Source organism: Hyla sarda, chromosome 12 (genome assembly GCF_029499605.1).
Source record: "Hyla sarda isolate aHylSar1 chromosome 12, aHylSar1.hap1, whole genome shotgun sequence".
Classification (NCBI taxonomy): domain Eukaryota; kingdom Metazoa; phylum Chordata; class Amphibia; order Anura; family Hylidae; genus Hyla; species Hyla sarda.
The window spans coordinates 85,629,464-85,649,374 of NC_079200.1; the positions used below are offsets into that span (position 1 = coordinate 85,629,464).

General features: G+C 42.6%; 1 protein-coding gene across 5 annotated transcripts in view; it reads right to left on the reverse strand.

Annotated features, from left to right (window-relative positions):
- ENDOV (endonuclease V) overlaps positions 1-19,911 on the reverse strand; it is a 124,964-nt gene that overhangs the window by 22,034 nt on the left and 83,019 nt on the right. For all 5 annotated transcript variants that reach the window (XM_056548188.1, XM_056548191.1, XM_056548189.1 and 2 more), the window contains 4 exons: positions 9,310-9,481; positions 7,609-7,743; positions 3,854-3,893; positions 1,523-1,635 (listed from right to left, as the gene is read on the reverse strand). In XM_056548188.1, the coding sequence (XP_056404163.1) occupies positions 1,523-1,635; positions 3,854-3,893; positions 7,609-7,743; positions 9,310-9,481 (460 nt within the window). The remainder of the gene's footprint in view (positions 1-1,522; positions 1,636-3,853; positions 3,894-7,608; positions 7,744-9,309; positions 9,482-19,911) is intronic.

Consider the following 19,911-nt stretch of genomic DNA (forward strand, 5'->3'; position numbering starts at 1 on the left):
TTCTCTGCCTGACATACTTATACACCAGCTGAGTGTGAATATGTTACACTTATGAGAGGAGGACAATATGTTTAAAACTGTATTTGGCTACAAAAGCAGGTGTGTAGTTTTGGCTGGCCTTTCACAGTAACTAGGCGCAAATTAGTTTAACAGGAAAATATATAATGGACACCATGTAGGTGTACGTACAGTTTACACTTATAAGGGGAGGACTATGCGCTCCACTATGCTTAAAACTGTATTAGACTACATAAATAAGTGTGTAGCTTTGGCTGGCCTTTCACAGTAACTAGGCCCAAATTAGTTTAACAGGAAATATATAAAGGACACCACGTAGGTGTAAGTACAGTTTACACTTATGAGAGGAGGGCTATATGCTCCGCTTAAAACTGTATTGGGCTACAAAAACCAGTGTGTGGCTTTGGCTGGCCTTTCACAGTAAATAGGCCCAAATTAGTTTGACAAGAAAAAAAAAAAAGTACACCACCTATGTATGCACAGGTTACACTTATGAGAGGACAATACGCTCCGCAACCTGTATTAGGCACTAATATCAGGTGACTATGGCTTTTCGTGCTCATGTTAACTGACCCCTTGTTAGCTTTAGCATTGTAGTACACACTAGTGCTGCGGCACAGAGTTGCTGTGCAGTACAGCCCAGTACAAGATTATTATGCACTAATACCAGGTTACAATGGCTTTTAGTGCTCAGTCTAACTGGCCCCTATTAGCTTTAGAGTTGTTGTACACCCCACTGCAGCAGTACAGAGTCGCTGTGTAGTACACCCAAAAGTGTTCTCTCTCTCCCTCGAATAGCTGGTCGCAAGATGGCTGCCGATTATATAGGGCTGTGACATCACAGGGCTGGCTGATTGATGATATGCTGCATGTGATTCAGGGTCATCCCGCCTACCCGTCTTCCAAGAGTTCCTTGCCCCATGTCCTCACATGTGGATCTGTCATTTTAGATGCCCTGGAGCCTGGACTGCTCTAAATGTAGTTTAATGAAGTGATTAGTTTCATAAAATCGCTGCGGTATTCGGATTCGTTATGAATCAAATTTTTCCTGAAATTCGTAACGAATTCGGATTCGTCAGATTTGATTTGCTCATCCCTAGCAGTGATTCTTTGCGCAAAAATGTTGTGCCTTTTATAAATAGACAACTTTTTCCAAAGTGACTGTAAAATGCAGTACTCCAATCCCGACGATACAGTGGACAAGATTTATTAACTGTGCTTTTTTAAAAAAGGTACCAAAATGCGCAAATGGGCAAAAAAAAATGCTAATTCATACCACATCTGCCTTGCCTTAGAAAAGTGACATCCTACAGGAAGTTCTTAGTGATTTTTCTTTTGTGTAAAATGTATTAAAGTCTGTGTGCCTTGGTGCAAGTAATACAATAACACAGAAAAAAAAAGGCAGGGGGATTGACTGCACACAGCGATACAATGCTAAATCTTCCCCAGTGTGTACACATGGTTTTCAGTAGATCATAAGATTGTTGAGGGTTATTGTGGTTACCTGTTCTCTGTGTGACTCGTTGTTTTCTATACCATCAACTTGGAGCAAATTCTTGGCAACGCCAATGGTGGGTAGACCAGTGAGGATCCCAAGGTGACAGGCTATTCCAAAACCTGGACATTAAAAGAGAAGTAGAGGACACAGCTGTATACATGAAGGCTTTTCTCTGGTATTAATAGCTGAAGAAAATAATATATTACGATGTCTGTCTATCTAGCTGTTCACCATGAAGGATATTTTCACATAATATTTTAACAGGACATTTTTGCATACGGTGGTACCAAATATGTTGGGGAACCGGAGAAGAAGGGATTTTACTTCTCTGGCCTGTTAGAAGGCAGATGAAAAAAGATCATTGCTGCAGATGGCCGGGAACAGGTAAGAAGGTAGAAGCTTGATTCATCAGACACCTGCGATTAACTACCCCCCCCCCCCCCAAGCCCAGCAGATACTTCAAATGCTATGATTTGCATAGATCACAGCATCTGAGGGGTTAATGGCAGGCATTAGTGGGATTACTGATGTCCACTATTAACGGTGAGTGCCCGGCTGCTGGTTGGAGCTCACTGGCTATGTAGTGAGCGCTGCTCCTGCCACGCCATAAAATGTACAGAACTGTGCGCAAAGTTACTCGCTGCAGCGCTGTACATTTACGGCGTGTGTCCTCATGGGGTAATAGGGTGACTGACTTTTCAAAAAAACATTTGACATGTCCTAAATTGTTTTCAGATCTATCACTGGCCGAGAGAGCTCTGTGCCATGTGACCATCAGGTCATGTACACACAAAGTGGTGAGAAGCAGTGCTCAGCCATGCTCTTCTCCCTGCTAGTTCTAAACACCCTGGGTCTAAACACTGATCTAAACTTTTAACATGTCAAATGTTTTTTGGAACAAGATACCTTTTAAAACTACTAATAAGTCACAAGAATAACAATGATTATCTAGTGACAATGGCACATTTTAAAGGTTGGTGTATATTGGATGGAAAGTGAAAACTTAGTTTTTGATGGTGGTGATAGAGTAATAATTTGGGGTCAGATCATCTTCAAGATGGCAGGTCTTTTAGGGCGTTCCCAGTTTGCAGTAGTTTGCAACTTCCAAAAGTAGTCCAAGGAAGGACAACTGGTGAACCTGCACCTGGTTGATGGGTATCCTAGGCTCCTTTATGCAAGTGGGTGGGAAGGCTATGCTAGCTATTGTGTGGATGGGCCGTTGCATTTGCATTACTTAGTCCCTGTTTCCATTGCCGTTCGCATCCGGCCCATTAGGGGTTCGTTCGGCTTTTTTTTTTTAGCCAATCAGACCCTAAAATGGGTCGGATGCAAACGGCTACTATCGGGTCCCGACGGACCCCATTCACTTGAATGGGGTCCGTCAGTGATCTGCTAATTCTAAAGGAATTTAGCAAAGAAAAAAGTAGTGCTTGCACTATTTTTTTCTCTGCTTAAGTCCTGTCCTTCTGGCCGGATTGCCGACAGAACTCCGAATAGTGGAGTCCAACGGCAATGTGTACAAGGCCTTATAAGGAACCAGGATTCTCTATGGGAAGCCAGTGAAGGCAGTGCAATGCTCTGGACAATGTTGTGTTGGGAACCATGGGTTCTGGCATTCATGTTGGTGCTAACTGTGACACATACCAGCTACTATCATAGCAGCAGAATTTTGTAATGCCTGGTCAGACTTTGGAAATTGTTCAGGAATGGTTTGAGGAACACGACAAAGAGTTCAAGGTACTGATTTGGCCTCCATATTCCCAGATCTTAATCCGATTAAGAACATGTAGGATGTGCTAAAATCTAAGTCATTGTAACTCGACCTCACAATTTAAAGGCCTTGACCCTCTTGAACCCCCGGACAACTTCAGCAGTCATGTAAGGTGCATGCCTCAATCTAAGAGATGCTGCCAAAACATCTCTTAGATTGAGGCATGCACCTTACATGACTGCTGAAGTTGTCCGGGGGTTCAAGAGGGTCAAGGCCTTTAAATTGTGAGGTCGAGTTACAATGACTTAGATTTTAGCACATCCTACATGTTCTTAATCGGATTAAGATCTGGGAATATGGAGGCCAAATCAGTACCTTGAACTCTTTGTCGTGTTCCTCAAAACCTGAACTACGGACTATTAGGCAAATATTATTAGGTTTTAATGTGAATACACATAAGTTTACACACACTTATTTTTCCAGCAGATAGTTGGAAGGTCATGCATGCAATGGAGAAGAAGCCATAAGCCAACGGCAGGACTTGATAGCTCTTCAAAGATAGCATCTTGTGCTCTTTCACCTTGAGGTGTCTTGCCCCTCTCTGATTGCTCAAACCCCCAACTTACCCCTGTGATGCAGGATTCCATTACCATCCACAAGAAGCACCTGGAACACATGAAAACATTCACATGTCAAAAGTGAGTATTGTAAGTAGAAGAATGTCAGAAGTAACAGACTTAAAGAGAACCTGTCATCACTTTCCTGCTGGTAGAGATCTATTCATTTCATGCTGGGAGAACTATCAATCAAGGCTGGTGGAGTGGGGAGTAGCCATTAGGTTCCACCCTGAAGACTCAATGATTCAGGCAGCATGAAAGCGATGACAGGTTCTCTTTAAGGCCAGCATTTCACAGGACAGTAATAAGTTTATGTATACTGGAATAAGATGCAGCAAATTTAAAGGGGACCTTTTAGGCTTATTACACTGCCCCTGCTGACGGCAGCATAAAAAAGCAACATAAACACAGGCTCTCATTTACTAACAGCATTCCGACTTTTTTTGTGCGCCTAAATTGTGTGTAAATTCCGAATGTGCGACAGAAAAAAACCGACAGAATCAGAAACACTGGGTGTGGTTTTCGGGAGAAGAGGCCTGTTCCTTAAATTTCATCCAAAATCACTCGTCTTTTCTGAAAACCACTCTGAAAATCATGTGAATTTTCTGGGAAGGAAACCCTACACTTTAAAGCATGTATAAAGTTTCCGAAAGTGGAGTAAATTAGTCACTTAGTAAACCAGGGCCACTGTTTTTAGATTTCTGTCACTTGTGCCAATATGTAATGTAGCTTATAAGAACTTTTGGCAGGGCCAGAGATACGTCCAGTATATTCACTATACCACCCTTCCGCTGATGACTGACAGACTTCTCCCTATGCACAGTGATACGGAGTCTGTCAGTAATCGACAGGTGGGAAGGGGGAGCGGCACTTAAAGGGGTCGGCCACCGTTGCACTGGAGCAGACATGGTGATGTTTAACATCACATGCTCTTCCATAGGCAGTCATGTTTAAGCAATGAGCCATTCTTGTGCATTTATGAATGGGGGACCGAGCGGGAGCAGAGATTTGTGATGAGTAAAAAAGGGGCCATATAGAAGCCATTGTTCATAATCACAGCAGTGTTTTATTAAAAAACACATAGTAAAGGTGGCAAATCTCTAATGAATATGCTAGGCTCATCTTTGACAGTGCCAGGCACACACTTCGAGGGTTACTCCGCTACCCAGCGCTCTGAACTTACGCCCGCCCCCTCGTGACGCCACGCCCCGTCCTGTGACGTCATGTCCCACCCCCTCAATGCAAGCCTACGGGAGGGGGCGTGACGGCCACCGCGCCCCCTTCCCATAGACTTTTATTGAGGGGGCAGGCCGTGAAGTCATGAGGGGGCGGGAGTGCACACGGGAGCCCGTACACAGCGTTAGGAACTCAATGTTCTGGATGCCGGGGAGCGGAGGGGAGCGAAGTAACCCTTTCAGGCTTTAAACTGCTTGTAAACTACTTTACCTACAAAAATGTCACAGGTGGTGTAAAAAGGTGAAAGGTTTTACATGTTTGCAACTTTTGTATAAAAGAAAACGAGTGTGATAAATCTTCTCCAAAGTATTAACTCCTTAAATGGGCACTCTCATTTAGACAAATTTTTGCTATTGCACTCCTTATGGTAAATAAAAAATATTTCTAATATACTATGGTTAAAAAAAAAAGAAGTTTTCTATGTTTTATTTGTACATTTTCCCCCATCTCATACACAGACTTAGGACCGAAGTCCAAAGATAGGAAGTGAAGCCTGGAGTGCTGAGGGGGGGTTGTCCAACCAACAGCATATGGCAGTTAAGTGTGAGAGGAGCTATGATTGGATGAGGCTGGACACCCCCCCCCCCCTCAGCACTCCAGGCTGCACTTTCTGTGTTTGGACCTCGGTCCTAAGTCTGTGTATAAGATGAGAGAAAATGTGCTCTTGAGCTTTTTAAGCACAAATAAAACATAGAAAACTTCATTTTTTAACAAAGTATATTAGAAATATTTTTTATTTACCATAAGGAGCAAAAATTAATTTTAATGAGAGTTACCCTTTAAGGACCAAGTCCATTCTGGCCATAAAGTGTGTCTCTATGAGGAGTCCAAATACAAGAAGTGAGGGTGGACAAGCAGGGCTCTGTGCAGTGAGGCTCTGTGACATGCTGTGAGCCAACACATGAGGATGCACAGAGCCCTGCTTGTCCTGCCATCACTTCCTGTGGAATGGATACATTATATGGATATTACAAATATTCATATAATGTTATTATCTACATTATATAAAAAGTATTTGTTGACGGCAGGTACACTTTAAGGACACAGCCAATTTTATTTGTGTTTTCGTTTTTTCCTCCACGCCTTCTAAAGTCCATTTCTCTTTTATATTTCCATCCACAGACCTATGTGAAGACTTGTATTTTGCACAACCAATTGTACTTTGTAATGACATATCTCATTTTACCATAAAATGTACGGCAAACCCAAAAAACCATTATTTGTGTGCGGAAATTTAAATGAAAACAGTATTTTTGCAAATTGTGGAGGATTTTGTTTTAACGATGTACACTTTACGGTAAAAATTACATGTTAACTTTATTCTGTGGGTCAATACGATTAAAATTATACCCACATACTTTTCTATTATTGTACTGCTTTTAAAAAATCTCAAACTTTTTTTTAACAAAATCAGTATGTTTAAAATCACTCTATTTTGACCACCTATAACTTTCTGTATACGGAGATGTATGAGGGCTCATTTTTTGTGCTGTCACCCGTAGTTTATTTTAGTACCACTTTTGTGTATATGTAACTGTTTGATCGCTTTTTATGAATTTTTTTTGTGAATGTGATGTCACCAAAAAGCAGCAATTTTGGGCTTTCTTTTTTTTTTTTTATTTAAATCGTTCAACGTACGGGATGATTAACATTATTTTTTAAAAGATTGGAGATTTATGCACAGGGCGATACCAAATATGTTTAATAATTATTATTTTTTATGCTTTTTTAAGTAAAATGGGGAAAAGGGGTGATTTAAATTTTTATTGGGGTGGGGATTTTTCTAATTTTTTTACCTTTTTTTTTTACTTTTAACTTAATGTCCCCATAGGAGACTATCTTTAGCAATCATCAGATTGCTAATACTGTTCAGTGCTATGCATAGGCATAGCCCGGATCAGTATTATCGGTGATTTTCTGCTCTGGCCTGCTGGAATCCTGGGCATAGCAATTCCTGGGTATAAATATATTTTTGTACTGCCCTCTGATATATGTACACATAATTATTGGGTCACCCGATGGTTAGAATGTTTTTGTAGTGCAGAGAGTGGAGTGTCTAGTGTATGTTTTTTTTTACTGTGTACTATGCTCCAATAATACAAAATTAGTGTGTTTTAGTCATTGCACTATTAGGGGGCGTTCACACCATGTTTCTTTTTAACTCTTTGCCCTGACATGCCTTACTGCCAAAGCAATGCCATTGTCACCTTCCAAGTGCCATAACTTATTTATTTTTAAGTCAACAAAGCCATATGAGGTTCATTTTTTTTTTTTGCAGGAAGTGTTGTACTTCTTAATGCCCAAGAAGTACAAATCCGCAACCTTGTGACATTATAGCAAAGACTGGAGGGTCTTATTGCTGCAAAAGGTGCTTTACCTAATTAATGGGATGTCAAACTCATTTTCACCGAGGCCACATCAGCCTTATGGTTTCCTTCAAGGGCTGTTTGTAATTATAAAACTGTAGACCCTTATACTGCTCAGATCTGATGGTTTCAGTCATTTTGTTACCAAGGGATCTAGCTCACCTGAGGCATCAAGCTGCAATCCTTCGCCTTCAGCCTTTTAACTGCTTCCACTAGTGAGGGTACTTCTCGAAAGGCTAAGAACCCGGCTACATAAGGGGCATCAAGTATCACCATTTGACAGTCCTCATAGATAACCTAGAACACAACAGGTTTACTAATGGCAGCCAAATAAAATTAAGTCTGGTAATCTAAAAAGCCAATGATACAGACAGTATGTCCCAATTAGGTCACCTCCTGGAAAGGGGTACTCCACTGGAAAAAAATTTTTAATCAATCTGTGCAAGAAAGTAAAATAGATTTGTAAATTACTTGTATTAAAAAATCGTAATCCTTCCAGGACTTATCAGCTGCTATTTACTCCAAAGGAAGTTCTTTTCTTTTTGGATTTCCTTTCTGTCTGACCACAGTGCTCTCTGCTGACATCTCTGTCCATTTCAGGAACTGTCCAGAGCAGGATAGGTTTGCTATGGGGATTTTCTCCTACTCTGGACAGTTCCTAAAATAGACAGTGGTGTCAGAAGAGAGCACTGTGGTCAGACAGAAAGGAAATCCAGAAAGAGAAGAATTTTCTGTGGAGCAAATAGCAGCTGCTAAGTACTGGAAGGATTAAGATTTTTAAATAGAAGTAATTTACAAATCTGTTTAACTTTCTGGCACCAATTGATTTAAAAAAAAAAAAGTTTTCCACGGGAGTACCCCTTTAAAGAAAAATGTTTTCCAGCGGAGGACACCTTTAACGTGGTGGGATGGTACATTCTATTTAATCAAATGGAATGCTAAGAACCTTAAAAAAAATGTAATGCAATTTAAAATGATTCATATTTTACATACAGTATATCTTAGTGATGGCAGTGTGCAATTGTTTATCTATAAGGCTAGATTGCCACATAGGATTTCTTGTCGCTTTTTGAAAAACTGCCACTGCAGTCTATAGGCCAAAGCCAGAAGTGTATTCAAAGGGAATAGGAAATATAAAAGAAGGACTTATTCTTCTTCCCAATCGACCCACTTCTGACTTTGGCTCAAAAAACTGCAGAGGCAGTTAAAAAAAAAAAAAAAAAAAAAAGGGGCAAAAAAAAAAAAACCTGTGTGGAAACCTAGCCTTATAGTTATTTTAGGCTGGGTTCACACTACGGACTCTTTGGGCAGAATTTCTGCCGGAGATTTAGCCGGCGGCACTAGGACCGCACGTACTTCATCGCCTTCTCCATAGACAGCAATGCATTTCTGGGTGGATCATTTGGGAGATCTGCTCAGAAATGTATTGACATCTATGGGGACGGCAATGCAGTCCACGTGGTCCTAGTGCCGCCGGCTTGATCTCCGGCAGAAATTCTGCCCAGAAATTACACAGTGTGAACCTAGCCTTAGATGTGCTGACCAGTATTTTTTTTTTTTGTCTCTTTAGTGTAGTCTGATCCTACAGTTTAACTCCCTTCTGTTTGTTTCATAGTTATTGTACAAGGTACATGGAAGGCAGTATGTCTACAGGACCAGACTACAAAGGTTTTTTTGTAGTCTGTTACCATAGAGACACAGAGTTCTTTGTAGGAGCTGTAGATATTTTCACCGCTATTAGAAAGATCTTTTTTCATTTTAAATGCATTGGAGCAATAAAACAGATACCAGATAAGATTTGCTTTGGGCAGCTATACACATATTCTAGCTGGATGATCAGTTTGGGTTTACTATAATAATTACCTCCAGATTTGGGTAACTCAGCACTATAAGTGAGGCGCATGCAATAGTATCGTCTTCTTTTACATATGACAGGTCTACCCCTCCGACACGCTCCAGTCCATGGAAATTAGGCATATTCTGCCATGTTTCAGTGTTGCTGATGATCAGTCTGTCTTTCAAAATGCTCTGCTCCCTAAAACAAAATGCAACTGTCAGGCAAAACTTTTTTGAAAATGCCCTAATTATTAAGCCACATATTCTGAAGATGAAGGAAAAAGTGGGTGATTTTTTTATTTTATTAAAAAACTAATTGTCAACAACCTGACAGCTAAGCTGTTCTGTACCTTTGTTCTAGTGGTCGGCAGTATATGCAATTAAAAGCCCCCCAGATGTTAGGCTTTGTTCACATTGCCTTTGAACTCTGCTATTCATTCATGTTTTTTCTCTGCTAAAATCCTGTAAAATTACCGGGTGACCGACAGACCCCTTGCAAGTTAATGGGTTAGTCATGACCCGGCAGTAGGCATTTCAGGGTACTCTGCCCCTAGACATCTTATCCTCTATCCTAAGCACCCAGCCTTTGTGACGTCACACCCCCTCAATGCAAGTCTATGGGAGGGGGGCGTGACTGTGACGCCTCCGACGCCGCATCGCCAGTCATCTGGCACGAAGCAAAGTTTGCTACGTGCACCAGATGACTGGGGTGTCACAGAGGAGATTGCTGGAGGTCCCAGCTGTGGGACCCCCATGATCAGACATCCTTTGGATAGGGGATAAGATGTCTAGTGGCGGAGTACCCCTTTCACGGGTCGGATGCAAACGGCCATGTGAACCTAGCCTTAAAGGGGTACTTCGGCCCTAAGACATCTTACGCCCTATCCAAAGAATAGGGGATAAGATGTCTGATCGCGGTGGTCCCGCCACTGGGGACCCCCGCAATCTCTCATGCAGCACCCACCTGTCTCAGCTGCATGCAGCGCTGGAGGCTCTGTGTCTGAAGCCTCACGACCAGGGGTCCGAAGAGGGGAATTTTAAACATACAAATTTTGTTGCATGTAGATATAATTTTTTTTTAACCTGTTGGGGACGAAGGGCGTATGCATACGCCCTTGCGTCCTGTTACTTAAGGACGAAGGGCGTATCCATACGCCCGTGGGAAAATTGGTCCCCACCGCGCTCCGGACGGGGACCGGGCCGGGGTGACTGCTGATATCTATCAGCAGGCACCCCGTGCAAATGCCCAGGGGGGTCATTAGACCCCCCATGTCGGCGATCGGCGCAAATCGCAAGTGAATTCACACTTCCGGGTCATTACGGGTCTATGGTGACCCGGAATAGAAGGGGGATCGCGGTTGTCTAAGACAACTACGATCCCCCTACAGCGATAGGAGTGAGGTGGCAGGGGTTCCACCCCTTCTATCTCCGCTATTGGTGGTCTAGACGCAACCACCCATAGCAGATCAGGGGCGGAGGGGTTTACTTTCGTTTTCCCCGTCCTGCCCTCCCACAATAGGCGGGGCAGGACGGGGAAAACTACGGGGACCGAACGCCGAAGGTCCACTTTCCCCTCCGGAGGCTGCGGGCGACGGGGATCGGCGGCGGCGGCGACGGAGATCGGCGCAGGCGGCGTGCGGCAGAAGAGGACGGCTCCCTGGATCCTACAGAAGCCGGTAAGTTGCCTAGCAACATCTGGAGGGCTACAGTCTGAGACTGTAGCCCTCCAGATGTTGCAAAACTACAACTCCCAGCATGCCCAGACAGCTGTTTGCTGTTTGGGCATGCTGGAATATGTAGTTTTGCAACAGCTGGAGGGCTGCAGTTTGAGACCACTATATAGTGGTCTCTAAACTGTATCCCTCCAGATCTTGCAAAACTACAACTCCTAGCATGCTCAAACAGCTCTTTGCTGTCTGGACATGCTGGGATTTGTAGTTTTGCAACATCTGGAGGGTCACAGTTTGGAGATCACTGGGCAGTGGTCTATAAACTGTAGCCCTCCAGATGTTGCAAAACTACAAATCCCAGCATGCTGAAACAGCAAACAGCTGTCTCGGCATGCTGGGAGTTGTAGTTGCGTAACCTCCAGCTGTTGCATAACTACATCTCCCAGCATGCCCTTCGGCGATCAGTACATGCTGGGAGTTGTAGTTTTGCAATAGCTGGAGGCACACTGGTTGAAAAATACTGTTAGGTAACAGAACCTAACTAAAGGTTTTCCAACCAGTGTGCCTCCAGCTGTTGCAAAAGTACAACTCCCAGCATGCACGGTATGTCAGTACATGCTGGGAGTTGTAGTTTTGCAACAGCTGGAGGCACACTGGTTGGAAAATACTGTTAGGTAACAGAACCTAACTGAAGGTTTTCCAACCAGTGTGCCTCCAGCTGTTGCAAAAGTACAACTCCCAGCATGCACGGTATGTCAGTACATGCTGGGAGCTGTAGTTTTGCAACAGCTGGAGGCACACTGGTTGGAAAATACTGTTAGGTAACAGAACCTAACTGAAGGTTTTCCAACCAGTGTGCCTCCAGCTGTTGCAAAAGTACAACTCCCAGCATGCACTGTCAGTGCATGTTGGGAGTTGTCGTTTTTGAAACAGCTGGAGGTTTGCCCCCCCCCAGGTGAACGTACAGGGTACATTCACACGGCAGGTTTACAGTAAGTTTCCTGCTTCAAGTTTGGTCTGCGGCAAATTTTTTGCCGCAGCGTAAACTCCTAGCTGGAAACTCACCGTAACACATAATGCAAATGTACCCTAAAAACACTACACTACACTACAATAACACATAATAAAGAGTAAAACACTACATATACACCCCCTTACACTGCCCCCCCCCCCCCAATAAAAATGAAAAACGTATTGTACGGCAGGGTTTCCAAAACGGAGCCTCCAGCTGTTGCAAAACAACAACTCCCAGCATTTCTGGACAGCCACTGACTGTCCAGGCATTCTAGGAGTTAAGCAACAGCTGGAGGCACCCTGTTTGGGAATCACTGGCGTAGAATACCCCTATGTCCACCCCTATACAATTCCTAATTTAGTCCTCAAATGCGCATGGTGCTCTCTCACTTCAGAGCCCTGTCGTATTTCAAGGGAACAGTTTAGGGCCACATATGGGGTATTTCCGTAATTGGGAGAAATTGCACTACAAATTTTGGGGGGCTTTTTCTCCTTTTACCCCTTATGAAAAGGAAAAGATGGGGGTTACACCAACCTGTTAGTGTAAAAAAAAAAAATTAATGTTTACACTAACATGCTGGTGTTGCCCCATACTTTTTATTTTAACAAGCAGTAAAAGGAAAAAAAAGCCCCCCAAAATTAGTAACGCAATTTCTCCTGAGTACGGAATTACCCCATATGTGGGCGTAAAACGCTCTGCGGGCGCACAACAAGGCTCAGGAGTGAGAGTGCACCATGTATATTTGAGGCCTAAATTCATGATTTGCACAGGGGTGGCTGATTTTACAGTGGTTCTGACATAAACGCAAAAACATAAATACCCACATGTGACCCCATTTTGGAAACTACAACCCCCACGGAACATAACAAGGGGTATAGTGAGCATTTACACCCCACAGGTGTTTGACGAATTTTCATTAAAGTTGGATGGGAAAATGAAAAAAAAAATGTTATCACTAAACTGCTGGTGTTACCCTAAATTTTTCATTTTCACAAGGGAAAATAGGAAAAAAGCCCCCCAAAATTTGTAACCCCATTTCCTCTGAGTAAGAACATACCCCATATGTGGATGTAAAGTGCTCGGCGGGCGCACTACAATGCTCAGAAGAGAAGGAGCGCCATTGGGATTTTGAAGAGAAAATGTGTCCGGAATTGAAGGCCACATGAACTTACAAAGCCCCCATAGTGCCAGAACAATGGACCCCCCCCCCCACATGTGACCCCATTTTGGAAACTATACCCCTCGTGTAATGTAATAAGGGGTACAGTGAGCATTTACGCCCCACAGGTGTTTGACAGATTTTTGGTACAGTGGTCCGTGAAAATGAAACATTTTATTTTTCATTTGCACAGTCCACTGTTCCAAAGACCTGTTAAACGCCAGTGGGGTGTAAATACTCACTGCACCCCTTATTAAATTCTGTGAGGGGTGTAGTTTCCAAAATGGAGTCACATGTGGGGGGGTCCACTGTTCTGGCACCACAGGGGGCTTTGTAAACGCACATGGCCCCTGACTACCATTCCAAACAAATTCTCTTTCCAAAAGCTCAATGGCGTTCCTCCTCTTCTGAGCATTGTATTTCGCCCGCAGAGCATTTTACGTCCTTACATGGGGTATTTCCATACTCAGAAGAGATGGGGTTACATATTTTGGGGGGCATTCTCTCCCATAACCCTTTGTAAAAATGGTAAATTTGGGGAAGAAACTGCACTTTAGTGAAAAAAATGTTTTTTTCATTTACACATCCGATTTTAACGAAAAGTCATCAAACACCTGCGTGGTATTAAGGCTCACTGTACCCCTTGTTACGTGCCTTGAGGGGTGTAGTTTTCAAAATGGTATGCCATACGGGGTTTTCATCTGTTCTGGCACCATAGGGGCTTCCTATGTGACATGCCCCCCAAAAACCATTTCAGCAAAATTCACTCTCCAAAATCCCATTGTTGCTCCTTCCCTTCTGAGGCCTCTACTGTTCCCGCCGAACACTTTACATACACATATGAGGTATTTCCTTACTCGAGAGAAATTGGGTTACACATTTTTGGAGGCTTTTTCTCCTATTACCACTTGTAAAAATTCAAAAACTGGGTCTACAAGAACATGCGAGTGTAAAAAATGAAGATTTTGAATTTTCTCCTTCACTTTGCTGCTATTCCTGTGAAACACCTAAAGGGTTAAGAAACTTACTGAATGTCATTTCGGATACTTTGAGGGGTGCAGTTTTTATAATTGGGTCATTTGTGGGGTATTTCTAATAGGAAGGCCCTTCAAATCCACTTCAAACCTGAACTGGTCCCTGAAAAATTTTGATTTAGAAAATTTTGTGAAAAATTGGAAAATTGCTGCTGAACTTTGAAGCCCTCTGATGACTTCCAAAAGTAAAAACATCTCAACTTTATGATGCAAACAAAGTAGACATATTGGGGGAGATTTATCAAAGGATTTAGACTGGTTTTTCCTGTCTAAATTTGTCGCACAGAAAGTCGCAGTCTAAATATGTGCGACTTTTCTGCGACTTTTGCTGTAGAGGATTTTTAGAACATGATGCATGCAAGTCTATTTTAGACAGAAATGCATTGGAAAATGCATTGGTGCTGAATTTATCAAGTGCGACTTTTGTGCGACAAGTCGCATCTGCCCGAAATACGCTGAAATGTCAGACCATGTTGGAGCAGGTCTAAATGCAGTTTAAGCTGTAGACCCTGAAGTCTGAGCACAGAATTTATCAAGGGCTGTGAGACCTTTGATAAATTAGGAGCACAATAGACAGGAGACTACCACATACGCTGGTCTATAAGCATACCCAGAATAGACTAGATTAGTAAATGTCCCCCATTGTATTTGTGAATCAATATATCATTTATTTGGAATGTCTATTTTCCTTACAAGCAGAGAGCTTCAAAGTTAGAAAAATGCTAAATTTTCTAATTTTTCATCAAATTTTGGAATTTTTCACCAAGAAATGATGGAAGTATCGACAAAAATTTACCACTACCATAAAGTAGAATATGTCACGAAAAAACTATCTCGGAATCAAATTTATAAGTAAAAGCATTCCAGAGTTATTAATGCTTAAAGTGACAGTGGTCAGATTTGTAAAAAATGCTCCCGTCCTTAGGGTTATAATGGGCTCCGTCCCCAAGGGGTTAAAGTAGTCAAATTAAATAAAACCTACATGAATTGCGTATCCTTGCAACCGTACGGTCCTACAGGATAAAGATATGAGGGGAAGATTCATCAAAACCTGTCCAGACAAAAAGTTGCCCAGTTGCCCATAGCAACCAATCAGATCGCTTCTTTCATTTTGCAGAGGTCTTGATAAAAATTAGAGAAGCAATCTGATTGGTTGCTATGGACAACTGGTCAATTCTTCCCACGGACAGGTTTTGATAAATCTCCCCCAATGTGTCATTTTTACCGAAAAGTGCACTGCGTTGAAATGGAAGCCCACAAAAATACAACATTTTTAATATTTCTCCCACAAATACGTTTTTTTGTTTCACCGCAGATTAGGTCATAAAATAAGTTATGTCATTACATAACTTATTACACATAACACAAGTACAATTGGTGACACCAAAAACAACAATAAGCCTAATAATGGTCTTTAGGTGCAAAATTAAAAGCGTTGTGATTTTTAAAAAAGGGAAGAGGAAGAAATGAAAATGCAAAAATGAAAATTGGCCTGGTCCTCAAGAGTCCTTAAGGGATTAACCATGTACTGTGATGTCATGTACTGTTATCATGTAATGTTTTTACAACCGGCCAGTATGTTCACTGACTGGCCGCTGCTGTATGGTGGTGCCTGCACTGCTGTATGGACTGTGGCCAGTGGACGCACCTGAAGGAAGCAGACAGATGCAGACATGGTGAGGCTGAGAGCCGCCACTTCTTCTTTCTCCCCTGCACTCCAAAGGCAGGGCAGGGACAAAGGTGACGCGCCTGTGTAGGCACGCTCCTGGCCCCAGCTTAAAGTGGCAGAGGGGCTCAGATGCGGTTGCGGCTCTTCCATTAAGCTGGCCACTGCCTCAGGCTGATCTGGTCTTGCTTATGGTGGTCGGGGCCAGTGCAAGGCCCCCACCAGTGCGAGGCCTTAGGCCAAGTGGCCTAATGGAAGAGCCGCCTCTGCTGATAATTATTGGAAGGATTAAGATTTTTTAATAGAAGTAATTTACAAATCTGTTTAACTTTCTGGAGCCAGTTGATATAATTTTTTTTCCCTAGAATACCCCTTGAATTCTAGTGATCGCCTGGGGTCTGTTTCCACCGATCCAACAGTTGTCAACTGTCTAGTGGATAAATAATGATTTATTAAAAAAATAAAAGAATGTCAAACACTGCAGGTGTTGGTGTGGTCTTTACTCATAGGCAGGGCTACAAAAATACATATATTTTTTTGCTTATATAGTGCAGTGCATGTTATTACCCACAAGAACCTCTACATTATTCTCTAATGTCTTGTGCATACTTGTTTTAGCTGATGTGGCAGGCATACTGATTGCAATTCCATCACTGAAATTATTTCCTAATGCTGCCTACATTTGCCATGAATAATCTGGCTTTGGGTGTGGTGTTTGATCACTGTACCTGCTCATATAATTTAGACTGCTGGTGCTGGAGTTCAGCCAGGTTGAGGTCAGTTACGTTTTCAGAAGAAAAGTTGACCAGTAGCCCCTAGAAACCAATCAGATGGCTTTTTTTTTTTTTATTTATTTTGAACAGGGCCTTTGTGAAATAAAAAAAATAATCAATTTGATTGGTTGCTATGGGCAACTGATCAACTTTTCCTCTGGACAGGTTTTGATAAATCTCCCCGATTGTGTGTAGCTTGGATATGTTTCTTTTATCAAATGTGTTTTGTTTTTTTAAATGTTGCCATGAGGCAAATGTGATTTGACCTATTATAACATTAAAGGAGATATCCAGTGGTGAACAACTTATCCCCTATCCTAAGGATAGGGGATAAGTTGCAGATCGCGGGGGGTACGACCGCTGGGGCCCCCCGCGATCTCCTGTACGGAGCCCCGACAACCCGCGGGAAGGGGGCATGTCGACCTCCGCACGAAGCGGCGGCCGACACGCCCCCTCAATACAACTCTATGGCAGAGCCGGAGCGCTGCCTTCGGCAATTTCCGGCTCTGCCATAGAGATGTATTGAGGGGGCGTGTCGGCCGCCGCTTCGTGCGGTGGTCGACACCCGCTATCTGGTCGTAGAGCCTGGCCCCCGTACAGAGAGATCACAGGGGGCCCCAGCGGTCAGATCCCCCGCGATCTCAAACTTATCCCCTATCCTTAGGATAGGGAATAGACCCCTTTAAGGGTCTATTCACAAGTATAGTATCCTGTGCTAATTTGATGTGCAGGATTTCACTGCTAACTAAATGACTGAACACAGCATCAAATTTGCAGCTTTAAATCATGTGCATCAAATATGTGCAGGATACTGTATGTATGAATAGACCATTAAGGTGTTTAATGAAGATTGAGAGTCATTAGGTTGTGTTCACACATTAAAATTTTAGAACTTTTTTTACTAAATTATTTTTCCTGCAATTTTAAAATTGCGGTTAGAATGACACATTTTTTTCAGTGATTTTTGCTGCAATTTTGGGGAAATATTGGCAAAAACTAAAAAAACACGGCCTCAGTGTATAACTACTATTTATTATAATCCCACACAGACAGCAACAGCATACAGATAGGGAGGGGAGGGATCTGTGAGCTCGCGATCTAGTGACGTCACACCACGGCCCCCTCTGTTAATGTCTATGGGAAGGGGCGTGACGGCCCTCCGTATCCTGATAGCCCTGCTCTTATCCTCCCCTTGTAGACAGCTTGTTGCCTAGGTTAGGCTAGAGTTACATATATCCGGCATCAGGCGTAACAGGGCAAAACTGGCCATCAGTTGTGTAGCATCCGGCGTCCATTGTTTGCGATCGCTGGATGGACGAATGCGGTCGGTGCCGGTCCAGCCAGTCCCATAATCTGGCATCCAAACTGAGATGCCGGATAATTGTAAACTGCCCCATTCAAATGAATGGGATCAGTTCTCCGATCTTTTTCCCTCCGGTGCACGCCGGAGGGAAATGCCGCCGGACAACTGATATATGTAAAGGAAGCCTTACAGACCAATGCACCACTCTAGAAGAGGTTGCCAGGCTGGTGTTTCTGTGTGTGTACATGCATACATATATATCACACACATCAGTCTGACCACCGCTTATAGAGTGGAGTGGTGGTCTGTAACCTAGGCAATAAGTTGTAAACAAGGGTAGGAAAGGAGCAGGAATATCAGGAGAAAAAGGCAAATTTGCAAAAAAAAAAAATTAGCTTGACGTGCCCTACAAGTTCAAAGGGGTACTTCAGGGGTACTCAACCAAAAACAAACATGAGTGGACTTACCTCCTGTCACTCTCCCGATGCCTCCGATATCCTGCTCCCGGCCTCCTTTTGGTTTTCTTCCTGCTTCTTGTGGCTGACCTATTACACTACAGCTAATCGCTGACCACAGGGATATACTTTACTACCTTGGCCAGAGATAGGCTGAGTGGCACTCTGACATATTGAGCCTCGGCATCAGGAAGAAGACCAGGGCAAGGGCTCAATACCTCAAACTGCCGCTTAGATAAACACTGGTTGAGGCGGGACATCACTGCGACTGACAAGTCAACCACAAAAAGCAGGAAGAAGACTTCAATGGAGGAAGAATACCAGGCACGGGGAAGCAGCAGGAGGTAAGACCATTTTTCTTTATTTTTTTTTTTTATACCAGCATTCTAAGCAGGTTAACAAAAACGTTGCATTCCGGATTACCCCTTTAACCCCTTAAGGACCCAGCCATTTTACACCTTAGGACCCGGCCATTTTTTGAACATCTGACCACTCTCGCTTTAAACATTAATAACTCTGGAATGCTTTTAGTTATCATTCTGATTCCGAGAATGTTTTTTCATGACATATTCTACTTTAACACAGTGGTAAAATTTTATGGTAACTTGCATCCTTTCTTGGTGAAAAATCCCAAAATTTGATGAAAAATTTTAAAATTTAGCATTTTTCTAACTTTGAAGCTGTCTGCTTGTAAGGAAAATGGATATTCCAAATACATATTTTTTTTATTCACATTTCCAATATGTCTACTTTATGTTTGCATCATAAAGTTAACATGTTTTTACTTTTGGAAGACACCAGAGGGCTTCAAAGTTCAGCAGCAATTTTCATATTTTTCACAAAATTTTCAAACTCACTATTTTTCAGTGACCAGTTCAGTTTTGAAGTGGATTTGAAGGGTCTTCATATTAGAAATACCCCACAAATGACCCCATTATAAAAACTGCACCCCCCAAAGTATTCAAAATGACATTCAGTCAGCAATTTAACCCTTTAGGTGTTTCACAGGAATAGCAGTAAAGTGAAGGAGAAAATTCACAATCTTCATTTATTACACTCGCATGTTCTTGTAGACCCAATTTTTTAATTTTTACAAGGGGTAAAAGGAGAAAATGTATACTTATATTTGTAGCCCAATTTCTCTCGAGTAAGCGCATACCTCATATGTCTATGTAAATTGTTCGGCGGGCGCAGTAGAGGGCTCAGAAGTGAAGGAGCGACAAGGGGATTTTGGAGAGTACGTTTTTCTGAAATGGTTTTTGGGGGGCATGTTGCATTTAGGAAGCCCCTATGGTGCCAGAACAGCAAAAAAAAAAAAAAACACATGGCATACCATTTTGGAAACTAGACCCCTTGAGGAACGTAACAAGGAATAAAGTGAGCCTTAATACCACACAGGGGTTTCACAACTTTTGCATATGTAAAAAAAAACTAAAATGTGTTTCCCCCCAAATTTCACATTTTTGCAAGGTTAATAGCAGAAAATACCCCCCAAAATTTGTAACCCCATCTCTTCTGAGTATGGAGGTACCCCATAAGTTGACCTGAAGTGCA